The sequence below is a fragment of the Tinamus guttatus genome, unplaced genomic scaffold, assembly GCF_059628265.1.
Source record: "Tinamus guttatus ecotype Peru unplaced genomic scaffold, ASM5962826v1 Tinamus_guttatus_pri_ptg001323l, whole genome shotgun sequence".
NCBI classification, from domain to species: domain Eukaryota; kingdom Metazoa; phylum Chordata; class Aves; order Tinamiformes; family Tinamidae; genus Tinamus; species Tinamus guttatus.
The window spans coordinates 26,933-47,058 of record NW_028289857.1 but is presented as its reverse complement, the minus strand read 5'-3'; the positions used below and the strand labels follow the sequence as shown (position 1 = coordinate 47,058).

Here is a 20,126-nt window from a genome sequence, read left to right as displayed (position 1 = left end):
GGGACATGGGGGACATGGGGGGACATGGGGGGACATTGGGGACAATGGGGACATGGGGACAGTGGGGGGACATGGGGACAATGGGGACAATGGGGACATTGGGGACAATGGGGGGACATGGGGGACAATGAGGACATGGGGACATTGGGGACACTGGGGACATGGGGGGACATTTGGGACATGGGGACAGGGAGGGACACGGGGGGACATTGGGGACAATGGGGACATTGGGGACACGAGGGGACATTGGGGGACACGGGTGGATCATGGGGGGGTCGGGGGGTCCTGGGGGGGTCAGGGGGAGGAGGGGGGTTGGGGGCCCTGGGGGGACATTTGGGGACAGGGGAGGGGGGTCCCCTGGGGGGGGGTTGTCACCCTGTCCCCCCCCCCAACAATGTCCCCTCCCCCAACAGGCGCTACCGACGGTGCCGGGACAGGGACAGGCGGGGACAGGAGCGGGGGGGGCAGGGTGAGACCCCCCCCGTGTCCCCAGTGTGTCCCCAATGTGTCCCCAATGTCTCCATGTCCCCCAGTGTCCCCAATGTGTCTCCATTGTCCCCAATGTCCCCATGTCCCCATGTCCCCAATGTGTCTCCATTGTCCCCAATGTCCCCCCGTGTCCCCAATGTGTCCCCAATGTGTCCCCAATGTCCCTCCGTGTCCCTCCATGTCCCCATGTCCCAAATGTCCCCAATGTCCCCCCCATGTCCCCATGTCTCCATGTCCCCAATATCCCCATGTCCCCCGGTTTCCCCAATGTCCCCATTGTCCCCAATGTCCCCATGTCCCCAATATCCCCATGTCCCCCGGTTTCCCCAATGTCCCCATTGTCCCCAATGTCCCCATGTCCCCATTGTCCCCATTGTCCCCAATATCCCCCATGTCCCCATTGTCCCCAATGTCCCCAATGTCCCCGCATGTCCCCCATGTCCCATGTCCCCCAATGCCCCCAGTGTGTCCCCATGTCCCCAGTGTCCCCAATGTCCCCATGTCCCCATTGTCCCCATTGTCCCCATGTCCCCCATTGTCCCCATTGTCCCCATTGTCCCCAATGTCCCCATGTCCCCCAATGTCCCCATGTCCCCATTGTCCCCAATGTCCTCAATGTCCCCATGTCCCCCCATTGTCCCCAATGTCCCCATGTCCCCCAATGTCCCCAATGTCCCCATGTCCCCCATTGTCCCCAATGTCCCCAATGTCCCCATTGTCCCCATTGTCCCCATGTCCCCCATTGTCCCCATTGTCCCCATTGTCCCCAGGGTCCCCAGGGTCCCCGCTGGCCCCCGACCCCTTTTCCTACGCGGATCCCGTCGCGGCCGTGCGGGAATTCGCGCGGGAGCTGCAGGTCACCCAGGTGCTGCTGGAGGACGTCATCGGCACAGGTGTCCCCAAAGTGTCCCCAACGCGTCCCCAACGTGTCCCCAAAGTGTCCCCAATGTGTCCCCATGTCCCCAACGTGTTCCCAACCTGTCCCCAGAGAGTCCCCATGTCCCCAGTGTGTCCCCAAAGTGTCCCCAACCCAGCCCCGTGTCCCCAACCCATCCCCAGAGAGTCCCCATGTCCCCAGTGTGTCCCCAAAGTGTCCCCAACGTGTCCCCAAGTCCCAGGGTGTCCCCATGTCCCCAACGTGTCCCCAACGTGTCCCCAACGTGTCCCCATGTCCCCAATGTGGCCCCACCGTGTCCCCACCGTGTCCCCACCGTGTCCCCAAAGTGTCCCCATGTCCCCGCCGTGTCCCTAACGTGTCCCCAACGTGTCCCCAACCCGGCCCCGTGTCCCCAACCCATCCCCAGAGAGTCCCCATGTCCCCAGTGTGTCCCCAACGTGTCCCCAAAGTGTCCCCAAAGTGTCCCCAATGTGTCCCCAATGTGTCCCCAACCCGGCCCCGTGTCCCCAACCCATCCCCAGAGAGTCCCCATGTCCCCACCGTGTCCCCAACGTGTCCCCAAAGTGTCCCCAACGCGTCCCCAACGTGTCCCCAAAGTGTCCCCAATGTGTCCCCAATGTGTCCCCAACCCGGCCCCGTGTCCCCAACCCATCCCCAGAGAGTCCCCGTGTCCCCACCGTGTCCCCAACGTGTCCCCAACGTGTCCCCAACGTGTCCCCATGTCCCCACCGTGTCCCCAACGTGTCCCCAACGTGTCCCCAAAGTGTCCCCAACGTGTCCCCATGTCCCCAGTGTGTCCCCATGCCCCCAGCGCGTCCCCATGTCCCCACTGTGTCCCCAACGTGTCCCCATGCCCCCAGCGCGTCCCCATGTCCCCAACGTGTCCCCATGTCCCAGGGTGTCCCCATGTCCCCAACGTGTCCCCATGTCCCCAGCGTGTTCCCAACCTGTCCCCAGAGAGTCCCCATGTCCCCACCGTGTCCCCAACGCGTCCCCATGTCCCCAGTGTGTCCCCATGTCCCCAATGTGGCCCCACCGTGTCCCCAATGTGACCCCCATGTCCCAAACGTGTCCCCATGTCCCCAACCCGACCCCGTGTCCCCAACCCATCCCCAGAGAGTCCCCATGTCCCCAGTGTGTCCCCAACGTGTCCCCAACGTGTCCCCAAAGTGTCCCCATGCCCCCAGCGCGTCCCCATGTCCCCAACGTGTCCCCATGTCCCAGGGTGTCCCCATGTCCCCAACGTGTCCCCAACATGTCCCCAACGTGTCCCCAGCATGTCCCCAACGTGTCCCCAAAGTGTCCCCAACCCATCCCCAGCGCGTCCCCATGTCCCCAACGTGTCCCCAACGTGTCCCCAACGTATCCCCATGTCCCCAACGTGTCCCCATGTCCCAGTGTGTCCCCATGTCCCCAACCCATCCCCAGCGTGTCCCCAACGTGTCACCCTGTCCCCAACGTGTCCCCATGTCCCCAAAGTGTCCCCAAAGTGTCCCCAACGTGTCCCCATGCCCCCAGCGCATCCCCATGTCCCCAACGTGTCCCCAACGTGTCCCCAACGTGTCCCCATGTCCCCAGTGTGTCCCCATGTCCCCAACCCATCCCCAGCGTGTCCCCAACGTGTCACCCTGTCCCCAACGTGTCCCCATGTCCCCAATGTGTCCCCAATGTGTCCCCATGCCCCCAACGTGTCCCCACATCCCCAACCCAGCCCCGGGTCCCCAACCCATCCCCAGAGAGTCCCCATGTCCCCAAGGTGTCCCCATGTCCCCAAACAGGCCCTGTGTCCCCAATCCATCCCCAGCGTGTCCCCAACCCGGCCCCATGTCCCCAATGTCGCAATTCCCCTAATGTCCCCATGCCCCCCCTCCCCATGTCCCCAACGTCCCTGATGCCCCCGTGCTGTCCCCTTGTCCCCTGTGTCCCCAATGTCCCCAATGTCCCCAACATCCCCCGTGTCCCCCATGGCCCCAACATCCCCCGTGTCCCCAATGTCCCTAAGGTCCCCAACACCCCCTCACTGTCCCCAACGTCCCCAATGTCCCCAATGTCCCCAATGTCCCCCATGTCCCCTGGATCACCCATGTCCCCCATGTCCCCAACGTCCCCAACGTCCCTGATGTCCCCCATGTCCCCAGTGTTCCCAATGTCCCCAATGCCCCTTGAGTCCCCAACGTCCCCAATGTCCCCAACGCCCCTTGAGTCCCCCATGTCCCCAATGTCCCCAACATCTCCCATGTCCCCCATGTCCCCAACGTCCCCAATGTCCCCAATGTCCCCAATGTCCCCCATGTCCCCTGGATCACCCATGTCGCCCATGTCCCCAACGTCCCCAATGTCCCTGATGTCCCCCATGTCCCCAGTGTTCCCAATGTCCCCAATGCCCCTTGAGTCCCCAATGTCCCCATTGTCCCCAACATCCCCCATGTCCCTGACGCCCCCAATGTCCCCAACGTCCCCAATGTCCCCCATGTCCCCAACCTCCCCATTGTCCCCAACGCCCCCAATGTCCCTGATGTCCCCAATGTCCCCAATATCCCTGACGTCCCCAACGTCCCTTGAGTCCCCCATGTCCCCAATGTCCCTAACGTCCCAGTGTCCCCAACGTCCCTGATGTCCCCTCACTGTCCCCAACGCCCCTGTGTCCCCAACATCCCCCGTGTCCCCAATGTCCCTAAGGTCCCCAACACCCCCTCACTGTCCCCAATGTCCCCAATGTCCCCAACGTCCCCCATGTCCCCAACGTCCCCAACGCCCCCAATGTCCCTGACGTCCCTAACGCCCCTTGAGTCCCCCATGTCCCCAATGTCCCCAACATCTCCCATGTCCCCCATGTCCCCAATGTCCCCAACGCCCCTTGAGTTCCCCATGTCCCCAATGTCCCCAACGCCCCTTGAGTCCCCCATGTCCCCAATGTCCCCAACATCTCCCATGTCCCCAATGTCCCCAATGTCCCCAATGTCCCCAATGTCCCCAACGCCCCTTGAGTCCCCCATGTCCCCAATGTCCCCAACATCTCCCATGTCCCCCATGTCCCCAATGCCCCTTGAGTTCCCAATGTCCCCAATGTCCCCAACGCCCCTTGAGTCCCCAACGTCCCCAATGTCCCCAACATCTCCCATGTCCCCCATGTCCCCAACGTCCCCAATGCCCCTTGAGTTCCCAATGTCCCCAATGTCCCCAACGCCCCTTGAGTCCCCCATGTCCCCAATGTCCCCAACATCTCCCATGTCCCCCATGTCCCCAACGTCCCCAATGCCCCTTGAGTCCCCAATGTCCCCAATGTCCCCAACATCTCCCATGTCCCCCATGTCCCCAACGTCCCCAATGCCCCTTGAGTTCTCAATGTCCCCAATGTCCCCAACATCTCCCATGTCCCCCATGTCCCCAATGTCCCCAACGTCCCCAACATCCCCGACGTCCCCGACGTCCCCAACATCCCCTCCTTGTCCCCGTTGTCCCCAGGCGCCTTCGGGCAGGTGTTCCGGGGGCGGCTGCGGCTCCCCGGGCGCCGCGCGGTGCCGGTGGCCGTGAAGACCCTTCGCGGTGGCACCGCGGGGACGCGCGGGGCCCTCCTGGCCGAGGCCGCCACCATGGGGAGGTTCCGTCACCCGCACGTGCTGCGGCTGCGCGGGGTGGTGACGGCCACCGCCACCGCCATGCTGGTCACCGAGCTCATGGAGCACGGCGCGCTGGACGCCTTCCTGCGGGTGACACCACGGGGGGACCCTGGGGGGACATTGGGGACATCCTGGGGACACCCTGGAGACACATTGGGGGCACCTTGGGGACACATTGGGGGGACCTCGGGGACACCTCTGGGACATGGGGACACCTTGGGGACACGTTGGGGACACCTAAGGGACACCATGGGGACATTGGGGGGACACTGGGGACACTCTGGGGACATCTTGGGGACATAGGGACACCTAGGGAAGACCTTGGGGACACCTTGGGGACACCCTGGGGACACCTTGGGGACATAGGGACACCTAGGGAAGACCTTGGGGACACCCTGGGGACATGGGGACACCTTGGGGACACCTTGGGGACACCTTGGGGACACACTGGGGACACCTTGGGGACATGGGGACACCTTGGGGACACCTTGGGGACATGGGGACATGGTGGTGACGGCCACCGCGTCCGCCATGCTGGTCACCGAGCTCATGGAGCACGGCGCGCTGGACGCCTTCCTGCGGGTGACACCACGGGGGGACCTTGGGGACACCTTGGGACACATTGGGGACACCCTGGAGACACATTGGGGACACCTTGGGGACACTTTGGGGACACACTGGGAACACCTTGGGGACATGGGGACACCTTGGGGACACCTTGGGGACACTTTGGGGACACTTTGGGGACATGGGGACACCCTGGGGACACCTTGGGGACATCTTGGGGACACTTTGAGGACATGGGGACACCTTGGGGACACCTTGGGGACACCTTGGGGACACATTGGGGACACCTTGGGGACACCTTGCGGACATGGGGACACCCTGGGGACACCTTGGGGACACCTTGGGGACACATTGGGGATACACTGGGGACACATGGGGGACATGGGGACACCCTGGGGACACCTTGGGGACATGGGGACATGGTGGTGACGGCCACCGCCACCGCCATGCTGGTCACCGAGCTCATGGAGCACGGCGCGCTGGACGCCTTCCTGCGGGTGACACCACGGGGGGACCCTGGGGGGACATTGGGGGGACATTGGGAGGACCTTGGGGACACATTGGGACACATTGGGGAGACACTGGGGGGACATTGGGGACACCTCGGGAACACCTTGGGGACATGGGGACACACTGGGGACAACTTGGAGACACCTTGGGGACACCTTGGGGACATCTTGGGGACACCCTGGGGACACATTGGGGATACACTGGGGACACATGGGGGACATGGGGACACCCTGGGGACACCTTGGGGACACCTTGGGGACATGGGGACATGGGGACACCTTGGGGACACCTTGGGGACATGGGGACATGGTGGTGACGGCCACCGCCATGCTGGTCACCGAGCTCATGGAGCACGGCGCGCTGGACGCCTTCCTGCGGGTGACACCACGGGGACATCGGGGGGACCCTGGGGGGACATTGGGGGGACCTTGGGGACACCCTGGGGACACCTTGGGGACATGGGGACACATTGGAGACACCTTGGAGACACCTTGGGGACACACTGGGAACACCTTGGGGACATGGGGACACCTTGGGGACACCCTGGAGACACATTGGGGACACCTTGGGGAGATGGGGACACCTTGGGGACACACTGGGGACACATTGGGGACACTTTGGGGACATGGGGACACCCTGGGGACACCTTGGGGACATCTTGGGGACACACTGGGGACATGGGGACACCTTGGGGACACTTTGGGGACACCCTGGGGACATTGGGGACATGGGGACACATTGGGGACACCTTGGGGACACACTGGAGACACATTGGGGACATGGGGACACCTTGGGGACATTGGGGACATGGGGGGACATTGGGGACATGGGGGAGGCACCATTATTTGTCCTTAGTCCCTCCCTATGTCCCTAGCTCTGCCCCCGACTAAACCCCGCCCCCTAAACCCAAGCCCCGCCCCCTAACCCCAAGCTCCGCCCCCAGGGCATTCCCGGGCACCTGTCCCTGCTTCAGCTCACCCGGATGCTCCAGGGAACGGAGCTCCGCCCCCTATCCCGAAACCCCGCCCCCTAACAACAATCCCCGCCCCCTAACACGAAGCTCCGCCCCCAGCACTAAACCCCGCCCCCAGGGCCTTCCCGGGTGCCCGTCCCCGCTCCAGCTGACGCGGATGCTCCAGGGAATGGAGCCTCTTCTAGCTCCACCCCCCAGGGCTAAACCCCGCCCCCTATCTTCAAACCCCGCCCCCAGTGTTAAACCCCGCCCCCTAACCCCAAGCTCCGCCCCCAGGGCCTTCCTGGCCGCCTGTCCCCGCTCCAGCTCACCCGGATGCTCCGCGGGATCGCCGCCGGGATGGGCTACCCCAAACCCCGCCCCATCAATAAACCCCGCCCCTAACCCCAAGCTCCTCCCCCTAACACGAGGCTCCGCCCCCAGGGCATTCCCGGCCGCCTGTCCCCGCTCCAGCTGACGCGGATGCTCCAGGGAATGGAGCCTCTTCTAGCTCCACCCCCCAGGGCTAAACCCCGCCCCCTATCCCCAAACCCCGCCCCCAGGGTTAAACCCCGCCCCCTATGGACAAACCCCGCCCCCAAGGTTAAACCCCGCCCCCTAACCCCAAGCTCCGCCCCCAGGGCCTTCCCGACCCGGATGCTCCGCGGGATCGCCGCCGGGATGGGATACCCCAAACCCCGCCCCCATCAATAAACCCCGCCCCTAGGGCCAAACCCCGCCCCCTAACCCCAAGCCCCGCCCCCAGGGCCTTCCCGGCCGCCTGTCCCCGCTCCAGCTGACCCGGATGCTCCAGCGAATGGAGCCTCTTCTAGCTCCACCCCCCCAGGGCTAAACCCCGCCCCTAACCCCAAGCTCCTCCCCCTAACACCAAGCTCCGCCCCCAGGGCATTCCCGGCCGCCTGTCCCCGCTCCAGCTGACCCGGATGCTCCGCGGGATCATGGCCGGGATGGGCTGCACCAAACCCCGCCCCCACCAATAAACCCCGCCCCTAACCCCAAGCTCCGCCCCCCAGGGCCTTCCCGGCCGCCTGTCCCCGCTGCAGCTCACCCGGATGCTCCAGGGAACGGAGCTCCGCCCCCCCAGCCCCAAACCCCGCCCCCTAACACTAAACCCCGCCCCCAGGGCATTCCCGGCCGCCTGTCCCCGCTCCAGCTCACCCGGATGCTCCGCGGGATCATGGCCGGGATGGGCTGCACCAAACCCCGCCCCCATCAATAAACCCCGCCCCCTAACACCAAACCCCGCCCCCTAACCCCAAGCTCCTCCCCCTAACACGAAGCTCCGCCCCCAGGGCCTTCCCGGCCGCCTGTCCCCGCTCCAGCTGACGCGGATGCTCCAGGGAACGGAGCTCCGCCCCCTATCCCGAAACCCCGCCCCGTAGCACCAAACCCCGCCCCCTAACACGAAGCTCCGCCCCCAGGGCATTCCCGGCCGCCCGTCCCTGCTCCAGCTGACGCGGATGCTCCAGGGAATGGAGCCTCTTCTAGCTCCACCCCCCCAGGGCTAAACCCCGCCCCCTAACCCCAAGCTCCTCCCCCTAACACGAGGCTCCGCCCCCAGGGCATTCCCGGCCGCCTGTCCCCGCTCCAGCTCACCCGGATGCTCCGCGGGATCATGGCTGGGATGGGCTACCCCAAACCCCGCCCCCATCAATAAACCCCGCCCCTAGGGCCAAACCCCGCCCCCTAACCCCAAGCTCCGCCCCCAGGGCCTTCCCGGCCGCCTGTCCCCGCTCCAGCTGACCTGGATGCTCCAGGGAATGGAGCTCCGCCCCCTAGCCCCAAACCCCGCCCCCAGGGTCAAACCCCGCCCCCTAACACGAGGCTCCGCCCCCAGGGCCTTCCCGGCCGCCTGTCCCCGCTCCAGCTGACGCGGATGCTCCGCGGGATCGCCGCCGGGATGGGCTATTTGTCCGACACCGGCTTCGTGCACCGGGATTTGGCCGCCCGGAACATCCTGGTCGGCTCCCGGCTCCTCTGCAAAGTGGCCGATTTTGGGTTATCCCGGAGGCTGCGGGGCCGGGACGGGGCCGACCCCACCTACACGTCCTGCATGGTGGGAATTCCCGGGAATTCCCGGGAAAAGGGGGAATTCTGGGAAATGGGGGATTCCGGGAAATGGGGGAATTCCTGGGGCCGGGACAGAGCCGACCCCACCTACACGTCCTGCATGGTGGGAATTCCCGGGAATTCCCGGGAAAAGTCAGAATTCCGGGAAATGCGGGATGCTGGGAAATGGGGGATTCCTGGGAAATGGGGAAATTCCGGGAAATGGGGGAATTCCGGGAAATGGGGGAATTCCTGGGAAATGGGGGAATTCCTGGGAAATGGGGGAATTCCTGGGGCCAGGACGGGGCCGACCCCACCTACACGTCCTGCATGGTGGGAATTCCCGGGAATTCCCGGGAAAAGGGGAATTCCGGGAAATGCGGGATGCTGGGAAATGGGGAATTCTGGGAAATGGGGGATTCCGGGAAATGGGGGAATTCCTGGGAAATGGGGGAATTCCTGGGGCCGGGACGGGGCCGACCCCACCTACACGTCCTGCATGGTGGGAATTCCCGGGAATTCCCGGGAAAAGGGGAATTCCGGGAAATGGGAATTCTGGGAAATGGGGGATTCCGGGAAATGGGGGGATTCCTGGGAAATGGGGGAATTCCTGGGGCCGGGACGGGGCTGACCCCACCTACACGTCCTGCATGGTGGGAATTCCCGGGAATTCCCGGGAAAAGGGGGAATTCTGGGAAATGGGGGATCCCGGGGAATGGGGGAATTCTGGGAAATGGGGGAATTCTGGGAAATGGGGGATTCCGGGAAATGGGGAATTCTGGGAAATGGGGGGATTCCCGGGAAATGGGGGGATTCCTGGGGCCGGGACGGGGCCGACCCCACCTACACGTCCTGCATGGTGGGAATTCCCGGGAAAAGCGGGAATTCCGGGAAATGCGGGATGCTGGGAAATGGGGAATTCTGGGAAATGGGGGAATTCCGGGAAAAGGGGGAATTCCGGGAAATGGGGGAATTCCTGGGGCCAGGACGGGGCCGACCCCACCTACACGTCCTGCATGATGGGAATTCCGGGAATTCCCGGGAAAAGGGGGATTCTGGGAAATGGGGGAATTCCGGGAAATGGGGGAATTCCTGGGAAATGGGGGAATTCCCGGGAAATGGGGGGATTCCGGGAAATGGGGGGATTCCTGGGAAATGGGGGAATTCTGGGAAAAGGGGGAATTCCGGGAAATGGGGGAATTCCTGGGGCCGGGACAGAGCCGACCCCACCTACACATCCTGCATGGTGGGAATTCCCGGGAAAAGGGGGAATTCCGGGAAATGGGGGAATTCTGGGAAATGGGGGAATTCCCGGGAAACAGGGGATCCCGGGAAACGGGATCCCGGGAAACAGGGCGTTCCCGGGAAATGGTGGAATCCTGAGAAACGGGGCATTCCAGGAAACGGGGAATCCTGGGAAAAGGGGGAGTTCCTGGGAAACCTGGAAATTTTCCTGGGAAACCTGGGAAATCCTTCCAAGATTCCAGGGCCCTTCCCGGACCCGGGCCCTTTCCCAGATTCCTGGGCCCTTCCCGGATTCCTGGGTCCTTTTCCCGGATTCCCGGGTCCTTTTCCCATATTCCCAAGCCCTTCCCAGACACCCAGGCCCTTTTCCTGGATTCCCGGGTCCTTTTCCCAGATTCCTGAGCCCTTTTCCCGGCTTCCCGAGCCCTTCCCGGATTCCAGGCCCTTTTCCCAGATTCCCGCTCCCTTTCCCAGATTCCCGCTCCCTTCCCGGTTTTCCCGCTCCAGGGGGACCGGATCCCGCTCCGCTGGACGGCTCCGGAAGCCATCGCATTCCGGCAGTTCCCAGATTCCCGGGCCCTTTTCCCACATTCCCGCTCCCTTTTCCCACATTCCTGCTCCCTTTTCCCACATTCCCATTCCAGGGGGAGCGGATCCCGCTCCGTTGGACGGCTCCGGAAGCCATCGCGTTCCGGCAGTTCCCGGATTCCCGGCCCTTTTCCCACATTCCCGCTCCCTTTCCCGGATTCCCGGCCCTTTTCCCACATTCCCGCTCCCTTCCCGGTTTTCCCGCTCCAGGGTGAGCGGATCCCGCTCCGCTGGACGGCTCCGGAAGCCATCGCGTTCCGGCAGTTCCCAGATTCCCGCTCCCTTTTCCCACATTCCCAGCCCTTTTCCCACATTCCCGCTCCCTTTTCCCACATTCCCGCTCCCTTTTCCCACATTCCCTTCCCGGTTTTCCCATTCCAGGGTGAGCGGATCCCGCTCCGTTGGACGGCTCCGGAAGCCATCGCGTTCCGGCAGTTCTGGGATTCCCGCTCCCTTTCCCGGATTCCCGAGCCCTTTTCCCACATTCCCGAGCCCTTTTCCCACATTCCCGCTCCCTTTTCCCACATTCCCATTCCAGGGTGAGCGGATCCCGCTCCGTTGGACCGCTCCGGAAGCCATCGCGTTCCGGCAGTTCTGGGATTCCCGCTCCCTTTTCCCACATTCCCTTTCCCGGTTTTCCCGCTCCAGGGTGAGCGCATCCCGCTCCGCTGGACGGCTCCGGAAGCCATCGCGTTCCGGCAGTTCCCGGATTCCCGGCCCTTTTCCCAGATTCCCGCTCCCTTTTCCCACATTCCCTTTCCCACATTCCCATTCCAGGGTGAGCGCATCCCGCTCCGTTGGACCGCTCCGGAAGCCATCGCGTTCCGGCAGTTCTCACATTCCCGCTCCCTTTCCCGGATTCCCGAGCCCTTTTCCCAGATTCCCGGCCCTTTTCCCACATTCCCGCTCCCTTTTCCCACATTCCCTTTCCCACATTCCCATTCCAGGGTGAGCGGATCCCGCTCCGCTGGACGGCTCCGGAAGCCATCGCGTTCCGGCAGTTCCCGGATTCCCGGCCCTTTTCCCACATTCCCGCTCCCTTTTCCCACATTCCCCTTCCCGGTTTTCCCATTCCAGGGTGAGCGCATCCCGCTCCGTTGGACCGCTCCGGAAGCCATCGCGTTCCGGCAGTTCTGGGATTCCCGGCCCTTTTCCCACATTCCCGCTCCCTTTCCCACATTCCCGCTCCCTTTTCCCACATTCCCATTCCAGGGGGAGCGGATCCCGCTCCGTTGGACCGCTCCGGAAGCCATCGCGTTCCGGCAGTTCCCGGATTCCCGGCCCTTTTCCCACATTCCCATTCCAGGGGGAGCGCATCCCGCTCCGTTGGACGGCTCCGGAAGCCATCGCGTTCCGGCAGTTCTCGTCCGCCAGCGACGCCTGGAGCTTCGGGATCGTCATGTGGGAAGTGACGACGTTCGGACAGCGGCCGTACTGGGACATGAGCAACGAGGAGGTGAGCGGCGCCGGAATACCGGGAATACCGGGATACCGGAATGTCGGACACCGGGATACCGGGATACCCGGATACCGGGATACCAGGATATCGGAATATCGGACACCGGGATACCGGGACACCGGGACACCGGGATACCGGGATACCCGGATACCGGGACACCGGGATATCGGAATATCGGACACCGGGATACCAGGATACCTGGATACCCGGATACCGGGATACCCGGATACCAGGATACCGGGACACCGGGATATCGGAATATCGGACACCCGGACACCAGGATACCCGGATACCGGGATACTGGGACACCGGGATACCGGGATAGGGGGCTCCCCAGACACCCAGACACCAAGATACTGGGATACCAGGATACCGGGACACTGGGATATGGGGGGGCCCGGACAATGGGACACCCGGATACCGGGACACCTGGACACGGGGACACCCAGACACCGGGATACCGGAATATCGGACACCCGGATACCTGGACACCAGGGCACCAGGATACAGGGGGACCTGGACACCCAGACACCGGGACACCCGGACACTGGGACACTGGGATATGGGGGAGCCTGGACACCAGACACCAGGACACCGGAATCCTGGGATACAGGGGGGCCCAAACACCGGGATACCCGGACACCAGGATATGGGGGGGTCCCCGGACGCCTGGGCCCCTTTAGGAACAACCCAAGGGGATACAGGGGGTTCCCCGGATGCCTGGGCCCCTTCGGAGCCACTTCCAGACACTGGGATATGGGGGGGGTTCCCCGGACGCCTGGGCCCCTCCGGAGCCACTTCCAGACACTGGGATATGGGGGGTCCCCGGACGCCTGGGCCCCTTTAGGAACAACCCAAGGGGATAGAGGGGGGGTTCCCGGACGCCTGGGCCCTTAGGGGGGTTCCCGGACACCTGGGCCCATTGGGAACAACCCAAGGGGATAGAGGGGGCGGTTCCCCGGACGCCTGGGCCCCTCCGGAGCCACTTCCAGACACTGGGATATGGGGGGTCCCCGGACACCGGGGCCCCTTTGGGGGGTTCCCGGACGCCTGGGCCCATTGGGAACAACCCAAGGGGATAGAGAGGGATCTCCCGGACGCCGGGGCCCCTTTGGAGCTTCTCCTGGACGCCTGGGCCCCATTGGGAACAACCCAAGGGGATGGGGGGGGGGGTTCCCCGGACGCCTGGGCCCCTCCGGAGCCACTTCCAGACACCGGGATATGGGGGGTCCCCGGACGCCTGGGCCCCTTCGGAGCCACTTCCAGACACTGGGATATGGGGGGGTCCCCGGACGCCTGGGCCCCTTTGGAGCTTCTCCCGGACGCCTGGGCCCATTGGAAACAACCCAAGCGGATACAGGGGGGGGATCCCCGGACGCCTGGGCCCCTTTTGGGGGTTCCCGGACGCCTGGGCCCCTCCGCGCGCTCCGCCCTCCGCGCGGCTGTTCCCGTCCGCCTGACGCCCCCCCCCGCAGGTGTTGGTCGCCGTGGAGGGCGGGTTCCGGCTGCCGCGGCCGCGGGGCTGCCCGGCCGCCCTGCACGGCCTCATGCTCCGGTGCTGGCGGCGCCGCCGGGGGGCCCGGCCCCCCTTCGCCGCCATCGTCGCCGCCCTCGACCGGCTGCTGCGGAGCCCGGGGGCCCTGAGGGCGCCGGAGGGGGGGTAGGAGCGGGGCCGGACGCCTGGGCCCCTCCCGGACACCTGGGCCCCTTCCCGGACGCCTGGGCCCCTTCCCGGACGCCTGGGCCCTTTCCTGGATTCCTGGGCCCCTTCCCGGACGCCTGGGCCCTTCCCGGATTCCTGGTTCCCTTTGGGGTGTCCCAGCCCCCTGGGCCCTTCCCTGCCCCCCGGGGACTGGTTGGGGGTTGGGGCATCCAGGGCCATGGGGACCCCATGGGGTGACAATGACGCCCCCCCCCCCCCCCCCCAACAGGGACCTGCTGCATGAGGAGGAGGAGGCCCCGCCCCCCATCAAGATGGCGGACGGCACCTTGGCCCCGCCCACCATGGCGGGCACCTCCTTCTGAGCCCCGCCCCCAAGATGGCCGCCGCACGCATCAGGACCAAGATGGCCGACGGGGAGCCATTGCAAGATGGCTGCCCAAGATGGCCGCCTAACCAAGATGGCCGCCCCACCAATATGGCCGCCTAACCAATATGGCCACCCAACCAATATGGCCGCCTAACCAAGATGGCCGCCTAACCAATATGGCCGCTCTGCCAATATAGCCGCTGTCCCCCTGCTGGGATGACATCATCGCCCTGATGACATCACAACGCGGGGAGAAAGTGGGCGGGGCTCTCTGATGACGTCACCAAGCTCGGATCCCCCCCTCCCGTGGGAAGCGATGACGTCACAGCCCTTGACTCCGCCCCCTTTGCTCATCGGACCACGTGGGGGGCGCAGGGGCGGGGTCTCAAGGGGGCGTGGCCTCCCCTCATTGGCAGCCAATAAAAAGCGGCGGCTCCTCCTTCCCCGGGATCTTATGCAAATGAGGGGGCGGGAGCGGCCAATGGGAGCGCAGGGGGCGGGGCCAGGGGGCAAAGAAAGAGGCGCCAAATTGAGGAGCGGGGGGTTTATTGGGGGGGGGGGGGCAGGAGGGGCCCAGGAGTCCGGGAAGGACCCGGGAATCCGGGAATGGGCCCAGGCGTCCGGGGGGGGCCCAGGCGTCCGGGAAGGATCCGGGAATCCGGGAAGGACCCGGGAATCTGGGAAAGGGCCCAGGAGTCCGGGAAGGACCCGGGAATCCGGGAATGGGCCCAGGAGTCCGGGAAGGATCCGGGAATCTGGGAAGGACCCGGGAATCCGGGAATGGGCCCAGGCGTCCGGGGGGGGCCCAGGCGTCCGGGAAGGATCCGGGAATCCGGGAAGGACCCGGGAATCTGGGAAAGGGCCCAGGAGTCCGGGAAGGACCCGGGAATCCGGGAATGGGCCCAGGCGTCCGGGGGGGGGGGTCCTCAAGGGGGCCCCGGCGTCCGGGGGGGCCCCGGCGGGGGGGAGGGGGCCGTTGTCCCCGGGCCGGTCCCGGTGTCCCCAGGGAAGACCCAGAGGCCCCCGGGGGGGGCGGCCCCGTCCCACTCATTGTCCCCATTGTCCCCATTGTCCCCATTGTCCCCATTGTCCCCGTTGTCCCCATTGTCCTCCAGGGGGACCCAGGTGTCCCCAAGGGCCCAGGCGTCCCCGGGCCGGGGGGGGCACTTGCTGGGGGTGACGGTGCCACCGTGGCCGTTGTCACCGTGACCGTCACCGTGACCGTCAGTGTCACCCTCGGTGCCACCGTCGTTGTCACCGTTGTCACTTTTGGTGTCACCGTTGCCACCTTCGGTGTGACCCTTGTTGTCACCGCGACCATCAGTGTCACCATCGTTGTCACTTTTGGTGTCACCCTTCTTGTCACCATCAGTGTCACCGCGACCATCAGTGTCACCCTCGGTGTCACCGTCGTTGTCACCTCTGGTGTCACCCTTGGTGTCACCGTCACCATGACCACCAGTGTCACCGTCGTTGTCACTGTTGCCACCCTTGGTGTCACCGTCGTTGTCACCGTTGCCACCCTTGGTGTCACCGTCACCATCAGTGTCACCGTGACCACCGGTAACACCGTCATCGTCACCATCGTTGTCACTGTTGTCACTTTTGGTGTCACCGTTGCCACCCTTGTTGTCACCGTCACCACCACCATCAGTGTCACCGTGACCACCGGTGTCACCGTCATCGTCGCCGGTGTCACCATCGTTGTCACTTTTGGTGTCACCGTTGTCACTTTTGGTGTCACCGCTGTCACTTTCAGCGTCACCCTCGTTGTCACCGTCACCACGAGCGTCACCGTTGTCACCGGTGTCACCGTTGTCACCGGTGTCACCGTCCCCGTTGTCACCGTCCGGTGGCCCCGCCAGGTCCTCGGGGGTCCCCGCCAGGGCCCGGGCCGCCCCCTGCAGGGTCCGGGCCAGCAGGGCCACCCGCAGTGACGTCACGGCGGTGACGTCACCGGTGACGTCATCGGTGTCCCCCGGGGGGTGGCGCAGGGACAGGGCCAGCGCGGCCACCGTGTGGCCCCCCCGGCCCAGCAGGACGTGGCGGAAGGGGGTGACCAGAGGGGACACGAAGGGGGACAGGAGGGACGACTCGGCCTGGGGACAATGGGGACAATGGGGACATTGGGGACAATGGGGGGACATGGGGGACATTGGGGACATGGGGCATGTGGGGGGACATGGGGGACATTGGGGACATGGGGGATGTGGGGGACATTGGGGACATTGGGACATCAGGGGGACATTGGGGGATGTGGGGGACATGGGGACAATGGGGACATGGGGACATCGGGGGGACATTGGGGACATTGGGGACAGGGGACATTGGGGACAATGGGGACATGGGGACATTGGGTACAGGGGCGACATGGGTGACACTGGGGACATGGGGCCATAGGGACAGGGGATATTGGGGACACAGGGACATGGGGACATTGGGGACATTGGGGACATGGGGACAGGTGATATTGGTGACACATTGGGGACAGGTAGGTGACATTGGGGACACTAGGGACATTGGGGACAGGTGACATTGATGACACATAGGTGACATTGAGGACATGGGGACAATGGGGCCATGGGGACAGGGGACACGGGAACATTGGGGACATTGGGGACATGGGGACAGGTGACATTGGGGACACATAGGTGACATTGGGGACACATTGGGGACATTGGTGACACATAGGTGACATTGAGGACACTGGGGACATTGGGGCCATGGGGACACGGGCACATTGGGGACATTGGGGCCATGGGGCCAGGTGACATGGGGACACATAGGTGACACACAGGTGACATTGGTGACACATTGGGGACACATTGGGGACACATTGGTGACACACAGATGACATTGGGGACATTGGTGACACATTGGGGACACATTGGTGACATGGGTGACACATTGGTGACACATTGGGGACACACAGGTGACACATTGGGGACACATTGGGGACACACAGATGACATTGGGGACATTGGTGACACATTGGGGACACATTGGTGACATGGGTGACACATTGGTGACACATTGGGGACACATAAGTGACACATTGGGGACACATTGGTGACACACAGGTGACACACAGGTGACATTGGGGACATTGGTGACACATTGGTGACACATTGGGGACATGGGTGACACATTGGTGACACATTGGGGACACACAGGTGACATTGGGGACACACAGGTGACATTGGTGACACATTGGGGACACATTGGGGACATGGGTGACACATAGGTGACACATTGGGGACACATAGGTGACATTGGGGACACATTGGTGACACACAGGTGACATAGGTGACATTGGTGACACATTGGTGACACATTGGTGACACATAGGTGACATTGGGGACACATTGGTGACACTGGGGACACATTGGTGACACACAGGTGACACACAGGTGACATTGGTGACACACAGGTGACATTGGGGACACATAGGTGACACACAGGTGACATTGGTGACACATTGGGGACACATTGGGGACACATTGGGGACACACAGGTGACATTGGGGACATTGGTGACACATTGGTGACACACTGGGGACATTGGTGACACATTGGGGACACACAGGTGACATTGGGGACACATAGGTGACACACAGGTGACACACAGGTGACATTGGGGACACATAGGTGACATTGGGGACACATTGGGGACACACAGGTGACACTGGTGACACATTGGGGACACACAGGTGACATTGGGGACACATTGGGGACACATTGGTGACATTGGGGACACATTGGTGACACATTGGTGACACACAGGTGACATTAGTGACACATTGGGGACACACAGGTGACATTGGGGACACATTGGTGACATTGGGGACACATTGGGGACACACAGGTGACATTGGTGACACACAGGTGACACACAGGTGACATTGGGGACACACAGGTGACACAGGTGACACCCAGGTGACATTGGGGACATTGGGGACATTTCTCACGGCCATGACGCGCTCCCGCAGGGTCCCCAACAGCCCTTGGTGGCCGCCGCTCTCGGTCACCTCCCGACGGAGCCGGGTGGCAGCGCGGGACAGGTCACCACGGGCAGAGAACAATAGGGACAGGGGGACACCCTGGGGACAATGGGGACAATGGGGACATCCCAGGGACATGGGGACATGGGGACACCGGGTGGCAGCGCGGGACAGGTCACCACGGGCAGAGAACAATAGGGACAAGGGGACACCCTGGGGACAATGGGGACAATGGGGACATCCCAGGGACATGGGGACATGGGGACACCGGGTGGCAGCGCGGGACAGGTCACCACGGGCAGAGAACAATAGGGACAAGGGGACACCCTGGGGACAATGGGGACAATGGGGACAATGGGGACACCGGGGACACCGGGGGGACATGGGGACAATGGGGACACCGGGGGGACATGGGGACATGGGGACACCCGGGACAGGTCACCACGGGCAGAGAACAATAGGGACAAGGGGACACCCTGGGGACAATGGGGACAATGGGGACACCGGGGGGACATGGGGACATGGGGACAATGGGGACATCCCAGGGACATGGGGACATGGGGACACCGGGTGGCAGCACGGGACAGGTCACCACGGGCGGAGAACAATAGGGACAGGGGGACACCCTGGGGACAATGGGGACAATGGGGACACCGGGGGGACATGGGGACATGGGGACACCGGGGGGACATGGGGACAATGGGGACATCCCAGGGACATGGGGACATGGGGACACCCTGGGGACAATGGGGACAATGGGGACATCCCAGGGACATGGGGACACCCGGGACAGGTCCCCACGGGCCGAGAACAGCAGGGACAGGGGGACAGCGGTGACATCCTGGGGACAATGGGGACAATGGGGGGAAATGGGGACATGGGGACAATGTGGGGAAATGGGGACATGGGGACACCCATGGGGACACCCTAGGGACACCCTGGGGACATGGGGACACAGCAGCAGGAGCCCCACAAACCCCCCCCCACATTGTCCCCAATGTCCCCCCAATGCCCTCCCATTGCCCCCATTATCCCCAATGTCCCCCCATTGTCCCCAACACCCCCATTGTCCCCAATGTCCCCCCATTGTCCCCATTGCCCCCAATGTCCCCATTGCCCCCATTGACCCCGGTGTCCCCATGTCCCCATGTCCCCCCGGTGTCCCCATTCCCCCCATTGTCCCCCCAATGTCCCCATTGTCCCCATTGTCCCCATTGCCCCCATCCCCCCCAATGTCCCCAATGTCCCCCCATCCCCCCCCATTGTCCCCAATGTCCCCCCCCTCGCTCACCCCCCCCGCCCCCACCAGCCCCCCCAGGGGTCCCAGGAGGCTCCGGGGGGGCCCGTGGGGGTCCAGGGGGGGGAGGGGCTCCTGCGACCCCCCCCAATGTCCCCATTGTCCCCATTGACCCCAATGTCCCCCATTGTCCCCAATGTCCCCAATGTCCCCCCAATGTCCCCATTACCCCCATTCCCCCCAATGTCCCCATTGTCCCCATTGACCCCAATGTCCCCAATGCCCCATTGACCCTAATGTCCCCCATGTCCCCCCAATGTCCCCATTGACCCCAATGTCCCCAATGTCCCCAATGCCCCCGATATCCCCATTACCCCCATTGACCCCAATGTCCCCAATGTCCCCATTATCCCCATTGTCCCCATTGTCCCCATTGTCCCCCCATTGTCCCCGCTCACCCC

General features: G+C 64.0%; 1 protein-coding gene across 1 annotated transcript; it reads left to right on the top strand.

Moving 5' to 3' along the window:
* Positions 1-1,259: 1,259 nt before the first annotated feature.
* LOC148590466 (ephrin type-B receptor 3-like) lies at positions 1,260-14,423 on the top strand (the record flags this gene model as incomplete). The annotated part of the gene is made up of 6 exons (XM_088539015.1): positions 1,260-1,382; positions 4,853-5,097; positions 8,895-9,113; positions 12,246-12,395; positions 13,874-14,058; positions 14,330-14,423. Coding segments are annotated over 6 exons (1,016 nt in total), but the record flags the coding sequence as incomplete, so codon positions are not given.
* Between the last annotated feature and the right edge of the window lie 5,703 nt (positions 14,424-20,126).